Raw genomic sequence first — 20,250 nt, 5'->3', positions numbered from 1 at the left:
CTAATGTTGGTGTTTTCAGCATGATTGTACTGACGTCCGCCATAAAAGAAAGTCATACAAAAAGCGACTCACCAGCAACTATATATAAAAACAGACTTATTACGCACTGATTGATTTAGTATTGTGATATTTATGCATTTGACTATATTACTGACTATTGTCCAAGTGTATTACAGTTGGCTGAGACCTGAAACCTAGTATTGCGTTATGTGTGACATGAGTGGAATTTCCGAAAGTGAAAATCTAAATATCTCAAAAACTAGAGCCAATTGAGAAAAATGATTGCCATTTTTGAAATCAGCGACCCCAAATTAGCCTAAAATCGTTGTCAAATCTTTGGCATAAAAAATCGTGTTGACCTTATAATATATGCTAGAAATATGAACACAAAAGCGAGATTATTATAGAATTCCTACTTTGCGTTCACACACTCCCAAAATAAATGTTGCTAACACCCAATGTCGTAATAATCAATTATTGAGAAATAAGCGTTTTGCGTTATCGTTTCTTCATTTTAGGAAATATCCGAGTTCGATCTCTGAATTCATAATCAAAATCACTAATAATAAACGGGAAGCGTACGGCAACAAACTTCGCTTTGAATATTTCCGGTTTAATATATAAAATAACGGTTGTTTTCATTTTAAGATTTTCTAGTGACCCAAAATCTAATTCTAAATTCGCAATTTGAAAAGCTGATAAGGCCAACGGCCTACGCAGATTTTAACTGTATTTTTGGAAACGACATGAAAATTTTTAATAGAAACTATATTTTCTATTGTAGTTACTAAAAACTATTGTTGACCATTATTATCGATTAGATATATTTCATTGCCAAATATCTGTTTATTTGTAAAATGGAAACACAATATAGGCCAAGTGGAATTATAAATGGCGTTTTTAATTAAGTAAACCAAAACATACACTACGTAGCACAACTATATAAAGCAACTCAATCGCGCACAGCAGTAAATAATATTTGAAAGCCATTTTTTTTCGTTAACGCTGCAGAAATACAGTACCTGAATTTCAAAATAATAGAAATTTCCTTAAAAAACACATGCAAAATCAGATTATACTTTCGGTTGTCCAATATCAATGCAACAATTTCAAAAAAACTGTACCACACATTTTCGAAGAGCTGACAAAGTCATTGGCAAATACATCATATTACTTGAAAACATTAGATTAGTTTTACATTAGTTAAATGTTATATGAATAGTTAGCTATTTATTAACGTAATTCGGAATTCTCAACTTTCGTGCTACGTTGACTAAATCTGTGAGGTGCATTAAGTATACACACCAAAATATGAAGCGAAAAGATGTGTCACAACTGGCAAGTAAAATAAACCCGCGTTTTTTCTATTACACGCATCTTTATAAAGTTTATAAAATTTCAAAACAATTGAAAATTTCACATCATATTTTAGCTTGGACAGGATGCAAGACAGGATTAAAACCATAAAATCAATTACGCTATACATTCAATTAATCTTATACATCGTTTCAACGATACATACAATTGCGTTAGCACCAATGTTTTCGCACACCAAAAGTAGTACATTGCATTTGATGCCATGTGGTTAAAAGCCTTTAGGTTACAGCAATAAAAAGGCAATTTTACCTCAATAAGATCACTTTTCAAAGTCACAATAAAAATTTCAGAGCCGCGCTTGTTAAATATAACAGGTTTAATCACGAACTGTTTGTTTAAGTTGGTGTGCACGTATTAGGTTGCTGTACTTTTACTGACATGACAATTTACACAGAAACATCAATAAAGTGCAAGGAGCATGCTGAGTTGACATTGCGCTATATGAATGAAGTATTTATTTTAAGCACCAGTCAATGGCAGTCATTATTCCATCATAATTCCACTGCTCAATTAAACTGAAAACAAAACAAATGCTTTAGTCAACTAAAAATTCGATCTACATTAGCAAATCTTCGGGAAAACTAAGTAAGGTGATGAAATCCACCGGTTTAAACGAAAGCTATGATCCCGTGTAGTGTAAGTTATGGTACCTTTCATTAATTACGTTGAAAGAATTACTGTAAAATATGAGGAATACACGTAATGTTTTCGTAACAACCAACCTACCATGTGTGCTTCAGCAGGGCTAGAAGCGTTAATGTTATCACCTTTCTTTCCGCGTTGCTGCAACATCATCTGAGCCTGAAGAGCATCTGCTTCCAGAGATTTGAATCTAATTAAAACAAAAAGTATATATAACATTAGTTTGTCAAAATAGCAAAAACGATAAAAACAAAAAACACTTGCATTGGAAAAACTTGGCAAGGACAATACAACACAATGATGTTAAGCTATAGTTGATACAGAAATGTATGAATTTCTGATAAATCACCATGACAAACACTGTCTCGATACTTGATTAAAATGTCCTTACGGCCTATAGCACAAACGATGCCACTGACAACAAAATAAAGTTAAGACGTTTCATTAACACACATTGAATACAAACAACAACTACCTACAGATGCATGCTAAACAACATACAGATTCGAAACGTAACAGTGTTAACTGTGTCAACCTTTCTGTTTGGTTAGCCAAAACGCCAGTTCCCGCTATGCATAAGGCTTTGTAAGCGTGGGTAGATGATGACCTTTCTGTATGTAGCCGCTTAAGTTCAACAGTGTTGTAAATTGCAATGACATTTTCAAAAGAGTGCATCCTTGAGAGCAGATAATAAACATCAACAACAAGAACATACAAAGCAACGCCAGAGTCTTAATAAATAATGCATAAAATGAAAACCAGCAAAAATCTCCTTGAAAAGACACCACGGTTTTACATAAAATAAAACGCAACGAACAAAGCCACTTGAATCGCTATATACCAAAGACCGAATATGGTTAATGCGTGATGTTTTTCCAAAGTTACTGGTTTATAAACTGATACAAGGATTAAAACAAACAAGACGATCAACAATTAAATCATTGCGTATTCTGTGGTGTTGATGCATTAAGGTAGGTGAATTGTGAGAACATAATATGAAGTGGCAACTCCTAATGTTAGTTTATTAGTTATAAACAACAACTGTTCTACAAACCACAACAAACGTTAACATAATTTCGACGCGCGGAATAGGTAGGTTATATTTCCAGATTGCAAGAAGCAAAGTTAGGTATTCGCGCAAAATTGTTCCAGTAAAGGAGATAAAAACAAACCCACATGAAGTTAGATTTACGCCCAACGCGTTATTTCATTTAGTTGATACTAACAGCCAAGCTTGAAAACGGAAATTGGTCACGCCCGAGTAGTTATGATAGGTAACAACCAAGTACATACATTACCACTGGAAACAAACTGTACTGATAAATACATTGTAGCAACGTGTATTGTAAAAATGTCGTAACAAAGCAATGGTCTTAAGTTGTTGGATGTTTTACGGCTTGCTTTAATAAGTGCGGATGTGATGAAGCATAATGGTGTTTGGAAACGTCGTTAGTATAGAGCAGTGGTTCCCAACCGCGGCTCCAAGGTAGCTTTCTGGCGGCTCTCAATGACCCGTGAAAATCCCACAAAAAAATAAAAAATCTATTTGTAATAATTAGGGGGATTATTTTTTGACTTGTCAAAAAAAGTCGAAAATTGGTCAAAATTTATAGCGTTAGGTCAAAATTGTTTACAAATTTTTCATTTTACATCTTACAGTTACACCTTGCAGCCTACTTTATACTGTTGTGAATGGTCCATTGTCTACTTATTGTGAATCATTAACCGCCTCCTGAATCCTAAACCACAATTGCGCCTCGCTTTGACAAAGTTGTTAAAGCTCAAAGCCAATACCAAGTTGGACATTAAATTGATTTGTGTTATTTTTCTTGTTAGTTTTGTTATTCGTTGGTACATGATTTCATGCTTTAAAATTTTGGTTATAATTACTTGAGTGTTTTCATGCGGCTCCATACGTACTATGAAGTTTGAAATTCGGCCCCGACACCAAAAAAGGTTGGGAACCACTGGTATAGAGTGAGACACTTGTATGCTACGATTACCGTACTGTAACATATGTCTTGCGCCAAAGGGAAAATATCCTGCAGTCTTCTTTAAATACTTTGGAAAACAGTAAATGGTCTGACTAGAATCTGCCAGTTGGCAAAAATCTTCTATGAAACGATCTAAAATGCTTTTAAAATCTAAATCGATATAAAATGCTTTCTTAAACTCAAATCACCAAAATCGGTGACGCAGGATTTTCACCACTCAAAACGTTTGAGTTAGACTTTTGAGCTCGACTTGAGTAACGAAGTGCTGATAAAGTTAAGTTTTTGATTTCCACTCCAGGAGTACTAGTTTTTTGAATAAACTTTGTAGCATTATTTTTATGTAGTACCATAGTAGTAAGTTGCCGGCTAAATTCTGTCTACTGTACCTAGCTTGCCTCCATTGCTTGCGCTTTTCAGCTTCCAATGCTCTCCTCTCTGCAGGAGAGAGATTTTGAAGACGGTTGTGGTCTCGGTTTAGTTCGGCCGGGGTTATGCTTAATCGTTCGCTTAAAAGAGTAAGTAATTCAAGAACATCATACTTACTTATATACATACTTATAAAAATATATGAAGTATGATCAGCGAAAAAGAAAATTTATTGTTTGTCCTACGTTTTCTCGTAAGTGTTGCAATCTTCTTCCATAACATGCCCAGCTCTCTCCACGTCCAATTCAAGAGAGCGTATTAAGTCTTCTTCACTACTGACTGAGGTGGAAATACTGTAATTTGGGTTGAGGCGTTCCCTTGCACTCCTAACAAAAGAGCATGATACAAGATATTCCACATTCATCGTAAAGTAATTGCTAATGCTCATTACATCACCAAATTTCGACGAAAAAATAATCGGTAATTTCAACAGCGGGCACTGCACAAAACTTACAGCTTAGTTTTTTTTTCCACACGGTATTCCGTTCCTTCAATAAATACAGTGGAGTGCCCGTCAAGATCCGCTGGTACATTAGACATTTCTTCTACAACATCTTCATCATCTCCAGAGATATCCAATGATTTACGTATATCTTCCCGGGACAGGGTACCATACTTTTTTTCTAGGAAAACAGAATGGCTATTAATAAAATCATTTTGAGACATATATGTCGTTTTGTACTGTATGCATCACCTTCTTCTTGTTTTATTGTTTTTAGATCCTGGTCACTAACGAGATTTATTTTTTTTCGACTTCTAATACTGCCTTTGCTTGTATCATCCACAACCTTTTCTTTCATAGATTGTTGATTTATCTCTTGTTCGAAGTATTTTCGTCGATCTCGAAACGATAAGCGTTCGTGATTAATGGAAGTTTCCTCTGGTTTTACCTATAAAGTACATTTTATGAACTGGAATGACTGAGGAAATAACATAAACCATAATATCAAGCCTTAAGGGTAGAGATCAAAAACCCAACTGACACGAGACTCAACCATTACTGAGTCGCCGTAAACAGCCAAGTTTGAGAACGGAAAAAAAGCTAAACTCAATGCGCAATACCACTTGAGCTGCATTTTTTGAGCTCAAAATAATTATTTTGCTAGGTTGTAGGTTGAAAAAAAGGCAAAATTTAATGAAAGTAAAAAATTTTCAAGTCAAACAAAATACATAACCATCGAAAACAAAAAAATTGATAAACACTACAAAGTAATGTGTATTGCGCAAAAGCAATAATGTCGATGGTAGAAATGTTTACAGCAGGCATAAATAAATGCGGATGTAGCGAAGCTCATTGGTGTGTAGTTTGGAACGGATAAAGTGAGATGTTTCTATAGCTAATTTTGTTTTTGTTAATGTTTGGCATTGTGTTACGCTTCCATTATATATGAGAAAAAAATGGAACTCCAAAATTTTATGGCTTTGTATAAAAACTATGGATGTAGAAATATGAAAAAAGCTTGGGTTCGAGAAAACCCCAACTTTGGCTTTTGACATTCGTGAGCACCCCAGCCGAGCCTGGGTGTATAAAGTCATAAAAAAAAACAAAGAAAGTGAAATCACAAAGAAAACACCTTTGCCTAACTAAATAACCTAAATTATTGGGTCATAAGCAAAAGACAAGAGCAGTTACATCTGTACAATGAACAAAAGTACACCGGAAAAATACACAATACAGAAGCTTACTGTATTTCAATAAAAAAAAAACAGAAAACTCCTTTTCAGAAGAGAAATAAAAACGCAATTGTGCTAACATTCAAATAAACCTCACGAAAAAAAAAGTAATTACATTTATGCTAACAGTTCAGCAAATAATGCCTTCAAGCAGACTGTTGTAGATTGTATGTTACATGTTTATCCGGCTTTATCACAGTTTTTCGTTAGGAACTTTGCGCTTCTTGCTTTTCTAACTGAAGGAGAAGAGCTAGCCAACCGTAACCGATTTTAAGCGTCAAGCAGGACCAGCATGCTACACAATAACTGTGGTAATGATTACCTTGTAGTGAGTCGCAACAAGTTCTCCAAAGTAATACAAATTTGAAAAAAATTACCTGGCAACAATACACTTTTTGTTTACTTACACTGAGAGTGAAGCTTGGTTTCGTGAGAACAGTTAAAATTGGTGATGCTCATGCCGAGCTTTCAGGATCGTGTTCGGCACATCCTTAATAAAAACCTATCTTGTCATACAAGTTGATGGCTATTGGATTAAACAGGCACAAATCTCTCCTGAAACGATTTAAACCGCTTCTTTTCTAACCAATCATTAGGTTTTTGATCTCCACTCTAAGACTAGAGATTTCTATTTCAGAGATCACATCAGTGGGGTATACCGTTTGAGATATATGATCATTATTTGATACATTATTTAAAAAAAGTTTAACTAGCATTTTGTTACTTGCAGCAAAAACGACACAAAATCTTGGAATGAAACCTTAACATAATAATGAATATGTATGTGAAGAAAAAATATTGCAATTAGTCAAATACATTATGCACAATAAAATGCTTAAACTTGCAATCTTAAACTACCAGTGTTAAGTTAATTAGCAAATAAAAATTACTATTTTCAAATTTATTTCCGGTATAACAATAGGGTGTCTACATTTACCACAAATACTTCAGCAACTAAATTTCAAATCAATCTTTTATAGAAGTCTACTAACATACTAACATTCATACTAACTATGGTTTGCACTAAGCCCTACAAAATTACAATAAGGCTGAAAGATTACAACCTGTTCATAAAAATCTGCAACCGGTAATTTATGATTAGAAAGCACGGGAGTTGAATGTTGCTGGGTTAAATAGTTCTTGGCCAGTAGTCTAGGAAGTAAGTATGAAAGACTGTCATCTTGTTTTTTAAACAGAGCAGCACGCTGCTTTACAGAGATGAACGACTGCGAACGTTGTAATTCCTCTGAAGCATTGAGGTGAAAGGCATTGGGATTGAACTGCAAACCAAAATCAGTTGAATCAACGTTGTTTGCAAGAGAAGACCGAGAACAGAGATAATACAATGATGAGCAGGACAAAGATGGAAAGGAAGTTAACAGACATTGATATTTCTAAACACCAAGAACAGTATGTGCCAATTTCTGAATATTATCCTGCAGGACAGCCTGAAATTACCGCAAGTCAGTCACCTTAAAGTATTTATTTTAATAAATGCCTAAATGCAATGTTCAATAAAATTTGAAATGAATTAGGTTTTGGCTTGAAAGAAAACAGAAAAATATTAAAAGGAAGGGCATGAGCGAATTCCAAAGCAACTGAATTCGGTACGAAAATTAGCGCTGGTTTCAGCACTGCTGGCAAAAGAAGTCTGAGCTAGCATAGCATTGTAGTTTGTAGGCTCACTTTTTGTATTTGATATTATTTGAACATGAGAACCTAAATTCAAAACAATGCTACTATAGTTTTTCAAAAAAGCGTTAAATACAGGAAGTTATCTTAATGCAATGTTTGTTTGACAAACAAGTCTTGGTGCAATATAGTAATACTGAATGCATTTCATTGGTTACAATGTCGCAACAGAGAAAAAAGCATGTTGTTTGAAATAAATAGATGTTACAGCAAACGAATATCGAATATCTGGTCAAAGTGTGTAAAACTTAAGTTGTTAAAGCGGTTACACAGACAAAATTAAAAAAAGGCAAAGTCCTGCAGGATGTAATTTTCCGACAACTACAATACGATAAGTAATGAAAAGCTAGTGAAAGAAACTAAACAAGAAATGAAAGAAAAGAAACCTTTGTCGTAGGACTTTCTAAAAGCTCTAGATACTTCTTTTCTGGCAGAGCAACCAAACATGGATAATCAAAATTTTCAACTTCCTGCATGAAAATGATTTAGGACTGTCAGGGAGGCGAAACACGAGTTTAAACGTACAATTCTAAACAGATAGCAACTTGGATCAATCTGAGCCTGTTGAATAATACAACTAAGTGCCAAAGTAAGATAGAGGTGGAGAATGCCACTTACGAACCTGTGCAATAAATGACATACATTATTTGTGAATACCACCATGCAGTTAAAAGCAAATGTTCAGTACTTTTCTCTCTACAAAGTTATGCAATAAAACATTGATAGCACAAAATAAAAGGTACACAAAAATATTTCACCAGAAAACATACTTCTACTGAACGATAAGACATTTTTGTTCATGTTGTCATGTGTTTTAACGTTAAGTGCTGTATATATCATCATAAAGCCCTTAATTTTTTTGAATCTTTTCCAAATTTTGAAACAAAAGTATCTTAATCAAAATTAATCTTTAAGAACTGAATTTCAAATGATTTAATTTTTGCATTTTTTCACAAATTCTTTTTGGAAATCAATGGTGCTTTGCAAGCAAGTTTTCTGGTTAACATGAACAACTGGTTTCATAAGTTTTAGTTACACATAAGAAGACTTAAAACGCTGTCTTAAATCACTTATTTTGAATTTAACTGCATCATGTCTATAGATGTGAAAGCAAAACACACTTTAATGACATGTAAGCCATTGAAAGCATTAATTAGCATTATAGAATAGAATTTGACATTGTGGATTCAGAAAATTTATGTTAGAATATTAGATGATTCTATAATGCAGGACTGGCCAACCATGCATGCGGCTCTTTGCCTGGTATTATGCGGCTCTTTCGTTCATATTGAACCTTTGAAAGAGAGCACATTTTACCCATTTTAGGCAGATAAACAGAAAAGTAATCTCTACTGGCTAATGTTCAATTGATATTTGCTAAATAATGACTGATTACATCAGATTTCGAGTTTCGACCCAGTATAAGGATGATGCAACTGAAACAATATTTCATGCACTATTATGACGTAATAAGAAAAAATGTCACAAAAGATAATGTGTATGATGTGGCTCTTTGTGGTTAAAACAGTATAGAATGAGGCTCTTAGTCTCTGACTGGTTGGCCACCCCTGCTATAATGTATATCCCTGACAGGATAAAATGCATTATAACTGGGCCTCAGTAATGCAATCACCTCTTGTGATGGCTGAATGTGATCATATTAATAGTTTTTTATCTTCATAATTGGCAATTTGACTGCAACGTGCAAGCAACAATAACTCACTATTTTGGTTTATGATTGTTACTCATTTAGAGCTTTCCTTCGTATGGGTACTAATATCTGAAAAAACATATCTAGCAGTTGTAATTTGCACATTATTACTATTGATTAATGTAGGCAAATGAAATCTTTTCAAAAATTATCCCACTTTTTATTTTTTTATTACCAAAATAATTGATGTGCTCGCAAAGTGCTGTCCCTTTCTTCGCACATATGGAAAGTTTCAAACCAGTTGCCGTCACATTAATCTCTTCTTTGTGAAGTTACTTAAATTCTAACATGTGCACTCTCATCGGATCTTTGTTTTTACAAATAACGAAAGAAGATATCAAACAGAGTTATCGCATCACGTTCTACCCAAAGCTTGGTGATAGTCAAGGTGAAAAAACCAAGAACGTTCAGCAGGTTTCTATAAAAATATTACAGCTGGCTTCAAAACAAGTTTCTGACCCACAAAGCCATATCAGTTCTCTCATTGGCACCACATGGCATCAACAAGGTATAAAAAGGCATGGAAGCTTCTCAGTACCGTGAATGTAAAGCTGACTTGTTTCTTTCACTCTTGTGGTTTTGTACTGGTACATTCCATTGTATTGTTTATTTTTCACTACTGACCGTGGGAATCGAACCATGGTTCTAACCTCGTTGTGGATTGGTCAAACAAGAAATACGCTCACAAACGATCAACAAACAGGAGAAAGTGTCAGAGCCCTTGGGGCTTAAAATGTGCAAGAAGTGAATTATAGCAATGCTACAATGATGGAAGATTAGCAAGGTCACCAAACCCTACATGGCAAGTATATACCAGGAAGCCGAACAATCAATAAGAAATACTACGCCGAGATTATGTATTGCTTTTGTTAAGCTATTATTGTGGCGGCCAAGAATTGGCAATTTAATCATAACAATGAGCTGCCCATATGGCTTTTACAAATAAATAATTGAAATAATGATGTAAATTTTCTGGCGAGGCTTTTTATTTTCTCAAATTGAGCACCTGGTTCGTTTGTAAGTTAAAACCATGCTAAATAGACATGATTAGAGGAAACAGTGAGAAAAACAAAGCAGAAATCTTCATTACATTCCAAAGATGTTACTGTCACTGGTACAACTGCTGGGAAAAATTTGTACACATCTCCCAAGGCGAGTATTTTGAAGGTGATAAAATATAATTTGTCAAATGCATTTTATTTTTTATACCCATACTTTTTAAACATCTTGTTTACCACAAGATATGGTAATAGAAATTTGCTGAAAATAAAAATTCATGTATAGCGTTTTTTAACCACACGACATCGACAAAGATAATTCTAAGAAACTTCTCTAATTCATCAAAATGTTTCTCTAAATGTAATTCAGATGACATGCATTTTCAACTTGACATCATTGTGACCAATACATCACATTGTACCGTATTTACTTGTTTGTAAGCCGTGCTTGATTGTAAGCCGCCCTTGATTGTAAGCCGCATGTGACAGTGTTAAAAATTTAATGTAAGCCGCTCTTGAATGGAAGCCGCATATACTGTTTACACGCAAAGCTGAAACTGTTTATAGGTTTATTTTAACTTTCACGCTCATTATTGTCATTGTCATCATCATCGATAATGTCATAAATGCATGTGACAATTTAAAATGCACGTCACAACTTCACAATTGTCGGTATCAGACAACGCAGTACGGCAAAACATCTACCGGTATGGCAAAGTCGACAAGGAAAAAGGCAAAAACAAAAAATGTAAGCCGCCTTTGATTGTAAGCCGCCCTTGAATTTAAGCCGCAAACATGATGAAAAAAAAACTTTTTAAGCCGCGGCTTACAATCAAGTAAATACGGTATTTGAAATCGCAAGATTTTGGTGTCTGCATAACACACACATACAACAAGTGTTAGTGGTTAAAACATTCCAATGTTACCACAAGACAATGGAAAACAAGACGGAAAGTTTATTAGAGTTAATATTGAGTTAAAATACAAAACGGACGATAAAACAAAGCAGGCTCACCTTTGGTGAGGAAATTCTTGACTCTGGCTTCAATTCTTTTGTCACAAATGATTTAGGAGGCAAAGTAGGTAGCTTCATATATCTTTCTTTTGGTCGTGGAGCTACTGGAGGTAGAAGCTGCTGATCTGTAGCATGAACGGAACCTGTATTGCCCACAGGCAGTGTCAAAGACTGGTTTGTATCATTGCTTTTGATTGCTTGACGACTTCTTTGCCTTCTTCGTGGTTCTGGATGATTATCCCCAGTGTTGTTATCCTCTTTTACTGTGATGCCAGATCGAGTCGGAACTCCACTAACGTGCCGATAGCTGGTAGGTTCAAAAGCCAAATTGGCCATTGCGCCAGTTCCCAACTGCACTTTTAAATCCAATGGCTTAAATAACCAACAGAAGATCACTTTGGGCCCATTCTAAGTCTTGTAGTACTGTAGGTTAAAATATATAGCTAACCTCGTTATCCCAATTGTCATCAGTTAAGCCCCTATATTTTGGAGATATGTTGGCAGTAATTTCTTGAATTTCTTCATCATTATCATCTCCACGACATATCTATATCATATTACCACAAAACATGTGCTACCTCTTGCAGTGTAATTTTGAAAATTACTTCAAAAGAAAAAAAATTAACAAATTGTTTGATTAAATTTATCTTCTTCATAGCTGCTGTGGCATTTTTAATTGTGTCCAATATAGAATTAAATCTAAGTACTTTAAAAAAAAACACATGTTGCGGAGCAAGTAATACTCAATTTTGGCCTGGTTGTTAGCTTCAGATTAATACACACATTAACCTCATTTTCAAACATAGAAGAATGAGAAACTTCTTTCAACATTGATTTGACTGGAACTATTCCCGAGGTCTGAGATTGTGTTTTTTTCAAATCACATTGCTGAAGAGTAAAATACCTTATAAATGTTGATGCATAACCAAAAGCTAAATGAACAACATCAGACCACAAAACGACAGCACTTCCAACATCATGAACTACAACAGTGTTTTTTAATGAAAACTTTATGCGACCCATTTGCAATTCATTTCTTACACAATCTGACTGAACGTTTGCTTGTGAGCAAAAAATACTCGCAGCCTATCAGGGCAATCCGGACGATCTAATCCAAGCTAATGTGGTAACTTAACCATATCGAAATATTTTATTAATTAATTTTATGTTAACAACTTGAAACATGGCCTTTTTAATTCTTTGTCACTAAAGAGACATATGTTTTAACTTTAACTTAAGAGAAGTTAAGTTTTCTCAAAAAAAATTAATACCGGTATTAAATGATTATATAGTTGTATATTATGTAGTACTAGCCATTTAATGATGTATATAGTTGGTTTATCATGAAAACCATCTACAACAATAAATAAATGTACCGTATTTTACGGACCATAAGGCGCAATTTAAATCCTTTTTTTTCCTCATAAATTGATCGTGCGCCTTATAAGCCAGTGCACCTAATGTATGGATCAAGTAGATACGGCTTTATATGGTATACGCTATAGCGGTATAGCTTTATACGGTAAACCATACTCCTTAAAATACGTTGCGTTCTATAGCCCGGTGCGCCTTATGTATGAACAAAAAACTAATCAAAGCAATTTATTGACAGTGCGCCTTATGGTCCGTAAAATATGGGTATCTGAAATGAGTAATAAACATGGTAAAACAAAATAAGTACTTTTACCAAGTGAATAATATATGTATAAGTAATGCAATTTTGCTAAAATACTTGTACTAAACAAAGTAAAGCATACCATTGACTTCTCTGTTGCTTTATTTGTAAAATTTTCTTGGGATGAAGAGATGTTAGGTTGTATTTCTGCAGCTACTGGATTTGCAAATATGTCAGACTGCACCTGCATTTGGATGAGTAATAACATGTTGGGTTATGATAGCAAATATGGTTCGCTTACTTTATAAAAACCAAAGTCATGTCCAATTGTAAATATTCTTTACCTTGCTTTTCACAGTACAACAGTCAGTATGATAGCTATAATCAATATGTTGATTAACAGATTTACTGCAATTTTCATTTAAATATGTCCTCTCAGAATTTGAAAGGGTGCATATGTGCACTGGAAAATCAGCATTAATATTTTTAACTTCAGGTGATAGTTTTGTGTTTACATAATCACTGAGCTGGCAGTTGTCTGTCTGATTACTGACTACATGGGCATTTGTTTTCAAAGCTACTGCCACGCTCCTGTTCAGTTCCTCTTCAATGTAATTGCATTCATGCATTGATTTATTTGGATGTCGTTTGGTGATATTCCCTGTGTTGTCAAGATATAGTTGAAAAGGCTTGGAATGCTTTTCCACTTCAAGAAAGGATTGAAAGTTTTCCTCACCATCACACGAATTGTCATCATTAAATTGTGATCCACCATGACAGACCCCTTCTACGACACATACCAAGTTATTACAAGAAATTCTGGATCTATCTGTTGTTGGTTGATGTTGTGATGAACATGGGCTATCTTTGTTAGTCAAGCGGCTATGAGACAATGACTCTTCGAATAAATCAACTTGTACTGACGCTTCTACGTCACTTGGTGATGTAATCACTATTTTAGGAAAATCAATGAACATGTCATTGTTATTTCCAGGATTACTACGCTTAATCCCAACTGCATCTTGAGATAAATTAGTTTTTCTGTTTTTAAACCTTTTTCTAAATGAAAGAGATTTTTTTGCAGAACCCCACTGCACTGGTTTAGACAAGCCCACAGAATCTTTTTCAGCAGACAAGTCAGTTACAGAATAAATTCTTTCATTCTTTTTCTGGTGCAATTTTTTCTTCCTTTCTGTAACCCTTACACAAACACTCTGTGATTCATTCAATGACCTTGGCTTGGGCAGATTTTCTGAAGATAACTTGTGTTTATTTGCCAAATTATTTCCCATAGCTTTTGCATTAACAGCTCTGCCGGATTTTGTCACAACTTAATATTTACCAAGCAAATACCAAAATCTGCTACAGGATATACGGCAAAATATGTATGCACAAACCGTTGATAAAATCTTTCTTATATTAAAAAAAAAATAAAAATACATTTTTTAACATACTTCACTGTGATCAATAAGCAAATTTCATACGATATATCCGCTGAATACATATTACACTATAGCGTTCAGTGTAAAATTTGCGCCAGCAAGGCGAATTTGAAAACGACTGCTGTCATATTACAGTGTATCACTGCAAAACGGTATATTGCGTTGAATAGCTATTGAGTGTTACAAACTTATATTAAACATAAATTCGATATGTGCTGTACGTTGGTAAGTTATGTTGCAATAAGGCGCTTCGAAAACCAATAAGATATTTTGCCCGTATAATAGTACACACAGAAAAAGCATGTGCGTTTCGCTAACTCACTTTCCTGAATGAGGAAGAATTGTTTATTGCTCACAATCTGTCTCTGACACACGATAGTAAAACCAAAGCAACGCGAAACGTCCAAAGCTAATAGAAATAATAAACTGACGTTACTCACTGAACACGGGTATCATTCTCTTGACACGAATGTAAAAATGTATAGTATATAGAAGAGCAATGTCTTCGCCAGTAATCGATATCGCTTAAGTCCAATACTATTTCTGTAACATCGCTGTGGGGTTGACAAAAGCATATCAGTGTATCCTTTATCTTACAAAACCCTTGCGTACGTCGCAAACCACTGGTCACGTAGCTATGAAATCCCAATGACAAAGAAAAACACAATTAAATGTATAAAAATACACTATATTGACACAGATGGACGCATGTTCCTCTAATTCTGCATCCAAAACCTTACCCATTGACGATCTAAATGGAGTTGACCAATAATTTCCAACAAAGATGCTTGTAAGCATACTTTGTATTTTCAAAAAAGGCGTCAATATTTCATAGGAAATAACAACTAGGAGACACACTACTGCGCGGATAAAAGCAAAACTGACTTTGCATCACCCATTAACAAACTTGGATCCAAACCTTATCAGGCTATTACTCGTAACTAGGGCAAGTTTTCTAAACAAAGTTAATTTTTTTGGTAAAGGAGAAGGTTGCCACTATTTCACCGGAAAAAGCGTGCGTTCAAAGCTCTTTTTCAAATTCGCTAACGTTACGCTAACGTTAATGTTATAACAAAGTAACCTAAAGCTAAACTAAATCTTCCTTTCCTAATCTAATTCCAATTAAACCCTAAACAGCTAAAATCAAGTTTTTGCATACCTATTCTCCTAACGTAACCGTCTATCCATAACTATGGGGTGCGTGACCTACTTTCGGTGTGAAATAGTCACTCTCAAAAGAGAATGGCGAGAAAACGGTAGATACGAAGCTATATGGGGGTAGGGCCTATATTAACAAATTATTAAAGTTAATTACCATTAGGTAATGAAGTCACTTTGTTATATTAAACAAGATTAGTAAAAATACTGGTAGACAAAACTTGTTTCGATTTGCCCAGTACAGACTGCTACCTCGTGTAATCGTGTCACCGGGTATTCTTAAAACGGAACTTGATAATATAACATCTAAGTTAAAAAGGAATGGTTACCCTATTACATTAATTTCCTTTCGCAGTGGAAGAGCTCTGAGACCCATACAGCGGGAAAAAAGAAACAGAATCTTATTTAAAATTCCATACCTGGACGACACCTCCAATCGATTAGAAAGCAAAATCCGCCACTTTGTCAAACGCAGACTAGATTCCAATGCGAAACATATTTTTATGCATAAAACTACCAACATTGTTGATTTCTTCAGAATCAGATGCTAAGATTTTGCAGATCCCTTCCATCGGACAGTCGTGGTACATCGGACTAACTGTCCGTGTGGTACGCAATATAACGACAACTCACAAAAATCTCCTCAAAAAATGTACTAAAACAAACCGGCACAAGCTCCAATGACAAATCTGACGTTGCCAGGGATCTCCACAAACATTTTAATTACACAATAGACTTTGCTAAACCGGACATCAACGGCTTCTTGATCGAAAACTGAAGATAAATTCAACCGTCGCTCAACGTAGAAAATCAATCGTTTCCTCATTTTTAACACTTAACACCGTTCTCATCAAGTTTTGGCCAGTTACTGCTGTCGATTTTTTACTTTCGTATTGCCATAATTATAAACCTTGCTGTGGCTTCGACGGAAACGTTTAATTAATAAAATGCTTTCTACTGTTTGGCTCTTGTATTCGTTCTACGCAAGAAACATATTGTTACGTATACAAAGGATCAACTAAGTCCATTCAGAAAGAAAGAAAGACTTTCAAATCTTGCGTAGTCTAAAATCGAACAGCTGCAAGTGATACTCTATTTGACTTTTTAACACACTTCCTTGGTCAGCAATTGATTTTGCAAGGTTTACACGACTGATGATTACAATCTAAAAAAAATGCGCTCTAACTAACTTTCCCATGTTGAACATTTGTCGATTACCCGGAATGTAATTAATCAAATGTTGCTATATTTACAACATTCTCCAGTACCATTAACAAGAGAATCTTATAGGTATTTGCGTAATACTGAGGTTTATAACTCCAAGTGCTCAGAATTCGTCCTAAAAGAATAATGATGAACACGGAAACAAAATCAAAAATATTAAAAAAGCGTGAAGCAACGGATTAAGACTAAGGCCGTATTTAGGGAAACAGATAGAAGAATTAGAACGGTTATCCAAAAATTTGATTTTGGCTATAAGGCTATTTCAGGTTCCTATCAGTATGTTTAAACATTTCAGTTAGGTAGGTTAACAAGAAGCCCTGAAAAATAGCTTTGAACATACGACTTTTTCCAGTGAAATAGTGACAGCTTAAAATTTATTGCTTTGATGGAAATATTCCGGCCATTTTAAATACGTTGCGGTGATGGTATTACTCTGTTCTTCAAGGCGTCACCAATTAAAAAGCTGACCTGTTTCGACCATTTACAGTATTCTTTATTGAAGCGAGAATGAATTAGAACAATTGATTTGAGTATTTAAATATAAATCGTACAACATCTTGTATGTTTAAATGCTAAAATCCACCGTTTTAATTCATTTTCGCTTTGATACAAAACAGAAGTTGTTCGCAAAATCCAGGTATTTATTAATTATTATCTTCAAATAATAACCTCGTATATGGGGACATGACTTCCTTATGGCAATATTGGAATTAATTCCTTTTTATAACACTTTATTTTTAGTACATTCATGAGCCCCAATATCGTGCCCTTCTTTAGCCACATAAATGGCATTCCGGTCCCTGGGATGGAGTTTCTTTTTTGTGCAGTTTTCTTTAACCATCTGTTTCTGAAAAATATTTTTTGCTACCGTGTACGAATTATGATGCTTGCTGTTAACAATGCCTTGAATGTTTCTTAGCATGCCCTTACTTTTCCGGAAACATTAATTGCTGTTTGTAATATTCATCATGTGAATGTGTTATGGAGGAGCAAAAAGCAGAACATAATATCTTACTGCTCCTTCTATCAAGCTCTGCGCGTTGTGAATAACAGCATGGCTGTTTGATTATTGTCCCGATATCTAGTCTTTGTGGTAAAACAACATCAGAAGGATGGCAAACAGTGGATGCTTTAAGCTTATTTCATATTTACATCTTTCAACACAGAACCATAACAAAAGCAATTTAGTTTTTGGGTTCGGCAATTTCAAGTATATAATTTGTCCTGACCGTTTTTATTGCGTCAAGTTTTCAAAACTTTGTATGCTCAGTATGAAGACTTGGTATGTGGACGGTATCACAATCTTTACATTCGAACTGAGAAAAATCTTTGATTGATATAAATTTTTTATTTGATTTTGCAGCTGTTCATCAGAACCACAGAACAGAAGCAAGCGTCGTTAATGCCTTGCCCAATGGCAATACTACGGAAGCATCACCGGGTGTGGAACACCAGAATACAAGCCGTACTATTGTAAGCACAGCGCTTTAACGGAGCCGACTTAATATTCTGAAAATGTAACTCTAAAGTACCTTCGACATTCTCTTACCAAGAAGCCTATGTTGCGTTACAAAACTGAAACGGCGTTTATGTGTGACCACTTTCCTCACCTGCATTGTGGGAGACGGAGAAGCACGAACAACCGACTGTTCAACAGTATCATTAAGATTGTATCCGTGACAGAGGAGAAAGGTGGCCTGATCTCCAATAGAACGTAAAGTTCTGACTGCTTCGGCATGAGTGCAACTTAATAGTGACTGATTATTCACTTCAATAATTCGTTGACCAACCTTCAGTTGCCCGTCTCTATTAGCAGCTCCAACGGGATTAATCTGCAATGAGTATACTCCATTTTTTATGGCCGCTTCAAAAGAGCTACTACAAAATATACATAAATACAGACAAGGCAATCAAAAATGTTATATAATTAAAATCGCCCGAAGTTTGTAAGGGATTTTGAAATCAAAATAAAGAAGCACAATGCTTAACTAGCTTTATGGGGTGTGTATATCGTGTACGCTTGTGCTATATTGATCCGCAAAGAGCATTCAACAATGAAAAATGCAAAATAACGTGAAGTATTATATGTTACACCAATTATCCTAAAATATTGATCAGGAATATTCATTCTTACTGCTTATCACAAACCTTAGATATGAATATTCCCTCGTCTGTGTCATCGTTGGGATTACCAGCATGACCCTTTACACCACCACGAATACTTATTCCCAGCTTTTCTCCAGGATAGCGGGTTAAAACCACTTCCTGAAAGAACAAATACAAATCTCTAGGTTAAATAAAAAACATGAAACCAGCAATGTCAAATGCAAAAACGGAACTTAAGCTGAAAATGCTTCATGGGTAAATATGCGCCCATTGCGTCATATCATGTCGTACAAGCTCACTGCATCACTGACTTAAATGTACTCTACACGCAGGTACTTCGCTAAGCAACATCACGGTGAAAGTAAAAGAGTCGGGAAAAGTCATACCAGTCAATTATTTCAAAAAAGGGTTGAGGCGCCAACATCTGGAAGGTTTTCTTATCGGATACTGCACAGAGTACTGATCGGGACAGTTCAGTATTGTGCGGTGAGAGCAAAAGTTGGCATGCAAATGAAATGACCAACGTTATAAAGAGCCTAGGCCTGTACACGTACGTGCACTTTACAGTTGTTGGATTTACGATTTTAAATTGAGGGGTAAGTGTAAAAACAAGTTGGCCTTAAATCCAAGTGTGGTTGCTAGTAAATATACCGGAGAAAGCATTTTTAATAATATAAGGCGGTTAAACAGTCATTGCCAAAATTGCATCGGAAATTTAGCCTTTTGTTATCTTGCGTTTTAGATGGAATATGTCTCCATAGGTAGGTTATTAGTAGCAGGTAACAGTTATTCTCAACACAGAAATTTCACAGAAAACACAAACAGTAGCCTATATGTATTTGTCAAACATTCTTCTTTTACGGATATCGATATCGGATCTTATACCAATATCGGACTAGGCTGGCGCTAACAACCAAGACTGGTCTGTACTTACCAGCAACATTTAGCAGTACAATACACCAATGATAAGCTAGTTTAGGTTTATTTAACGCAAAATTTTCTGCTATACACCTAAATACGTCTCAATTATACCTACAGTATTTTTATTTGACGGCCAGCCAAAACATTCTATTAATACTTGATCTAAATACCGGAATCATCCCATCGTTACTTTTATTGTGACGTAATAAACACGTCTACGTCATAATTAAGGTGTGGATTCCCGTTTTTTGTCAC

At 35.0% G+C, this 20,250-nt stretch overlaps 1 protein-coding gene across 5 annotated transcripts in view; it reads right to left on the bottom strand.

Annotated features, from left to right (window-relative positions):
• Positions 1-826: 826 nt before the first annotated feature.
• Positions 827-20,250, bottom strand: part of LOC143451224 (protein scribble homolog) — a 72,010-nt gene continuing 52,586 nt past the window's right edge. Inside the window, exons 24-37 of one of the 5 annotated variants that reach the window (XM_076951678.1) lie at positions 19,117-19,233; positions 18,579-18,800; positions 13,287-13,388; positions 12,313-12,417; positions 11,978-12,076; positions 11,530-11,901; positions 8,192-8,275; positions 7,178-7,393; positions 5,134-5,329; positions 4,894-5,062; positions 4,625-4,765; positions 4,400-4,519; positions 2,104-2,209; positions 827-1,892 (exon numbers count right to left, since the gene is read on the bottom strand). In XM_076951678.1, coding sequence (XP_076807793.1) covers positions 1,884-1,892; positions 2,104-2,209; positions 4,400-4,519; positions 4,625-4,765; positions 4,894-5,062; positions 5,134-5,329; positions 7,178-7,393; positions 8,192-8,275; positions 11,530-11,901; positions 11,978-12,076; positions 12,313-12,417; positions 13,287-13,388; positions 18,579-18,800; positions 19,117-19,233 — 2,058 coding nt within the window. In that variant the 3' untranslated portion in view covers positions 827-1,883. The remainder of the gene's footprint in view (positions 1,893-2,103; positions 2,210-4,399; positions 4,520-4,624; positions 4,766-4,893; positions 5,063-5,133; positions 5,330-7,177; positions 7,394-8,191; positions 8,276-11,529; positions 11,902-11,977; positions 12,077-12,312; positions 12,418-13,286; positions 13,389-18,578; positions 18,801-19,116; positions 19,234-20,250) is intronic. The other 4 variants (XM_076951682.1, XM_076951679.1, XM_076951692.1 and 1 more) reach the window with 4 other exon arrangements.

The sequence above is a fragment of the Clavelina lepadiformis genome, chromosome 1, assembly GCF_947623445.1.
Source record: "Clavelina lepadiformis chromosome 1, kaClaLepa1.1, whole genome shotgun sequence".
Taxonomy (NCBI): Eukaryota; Metazoa; Chordata; class Ascidiacea; order Aplousobranchia; family Clavelinidae; genus Clavelina; species Clavelina lepadiformis.
Note: the sequence above shows the minus strand (reverse complement) of the source record. Positions and strands in the feature narration are given on the sequence as shown.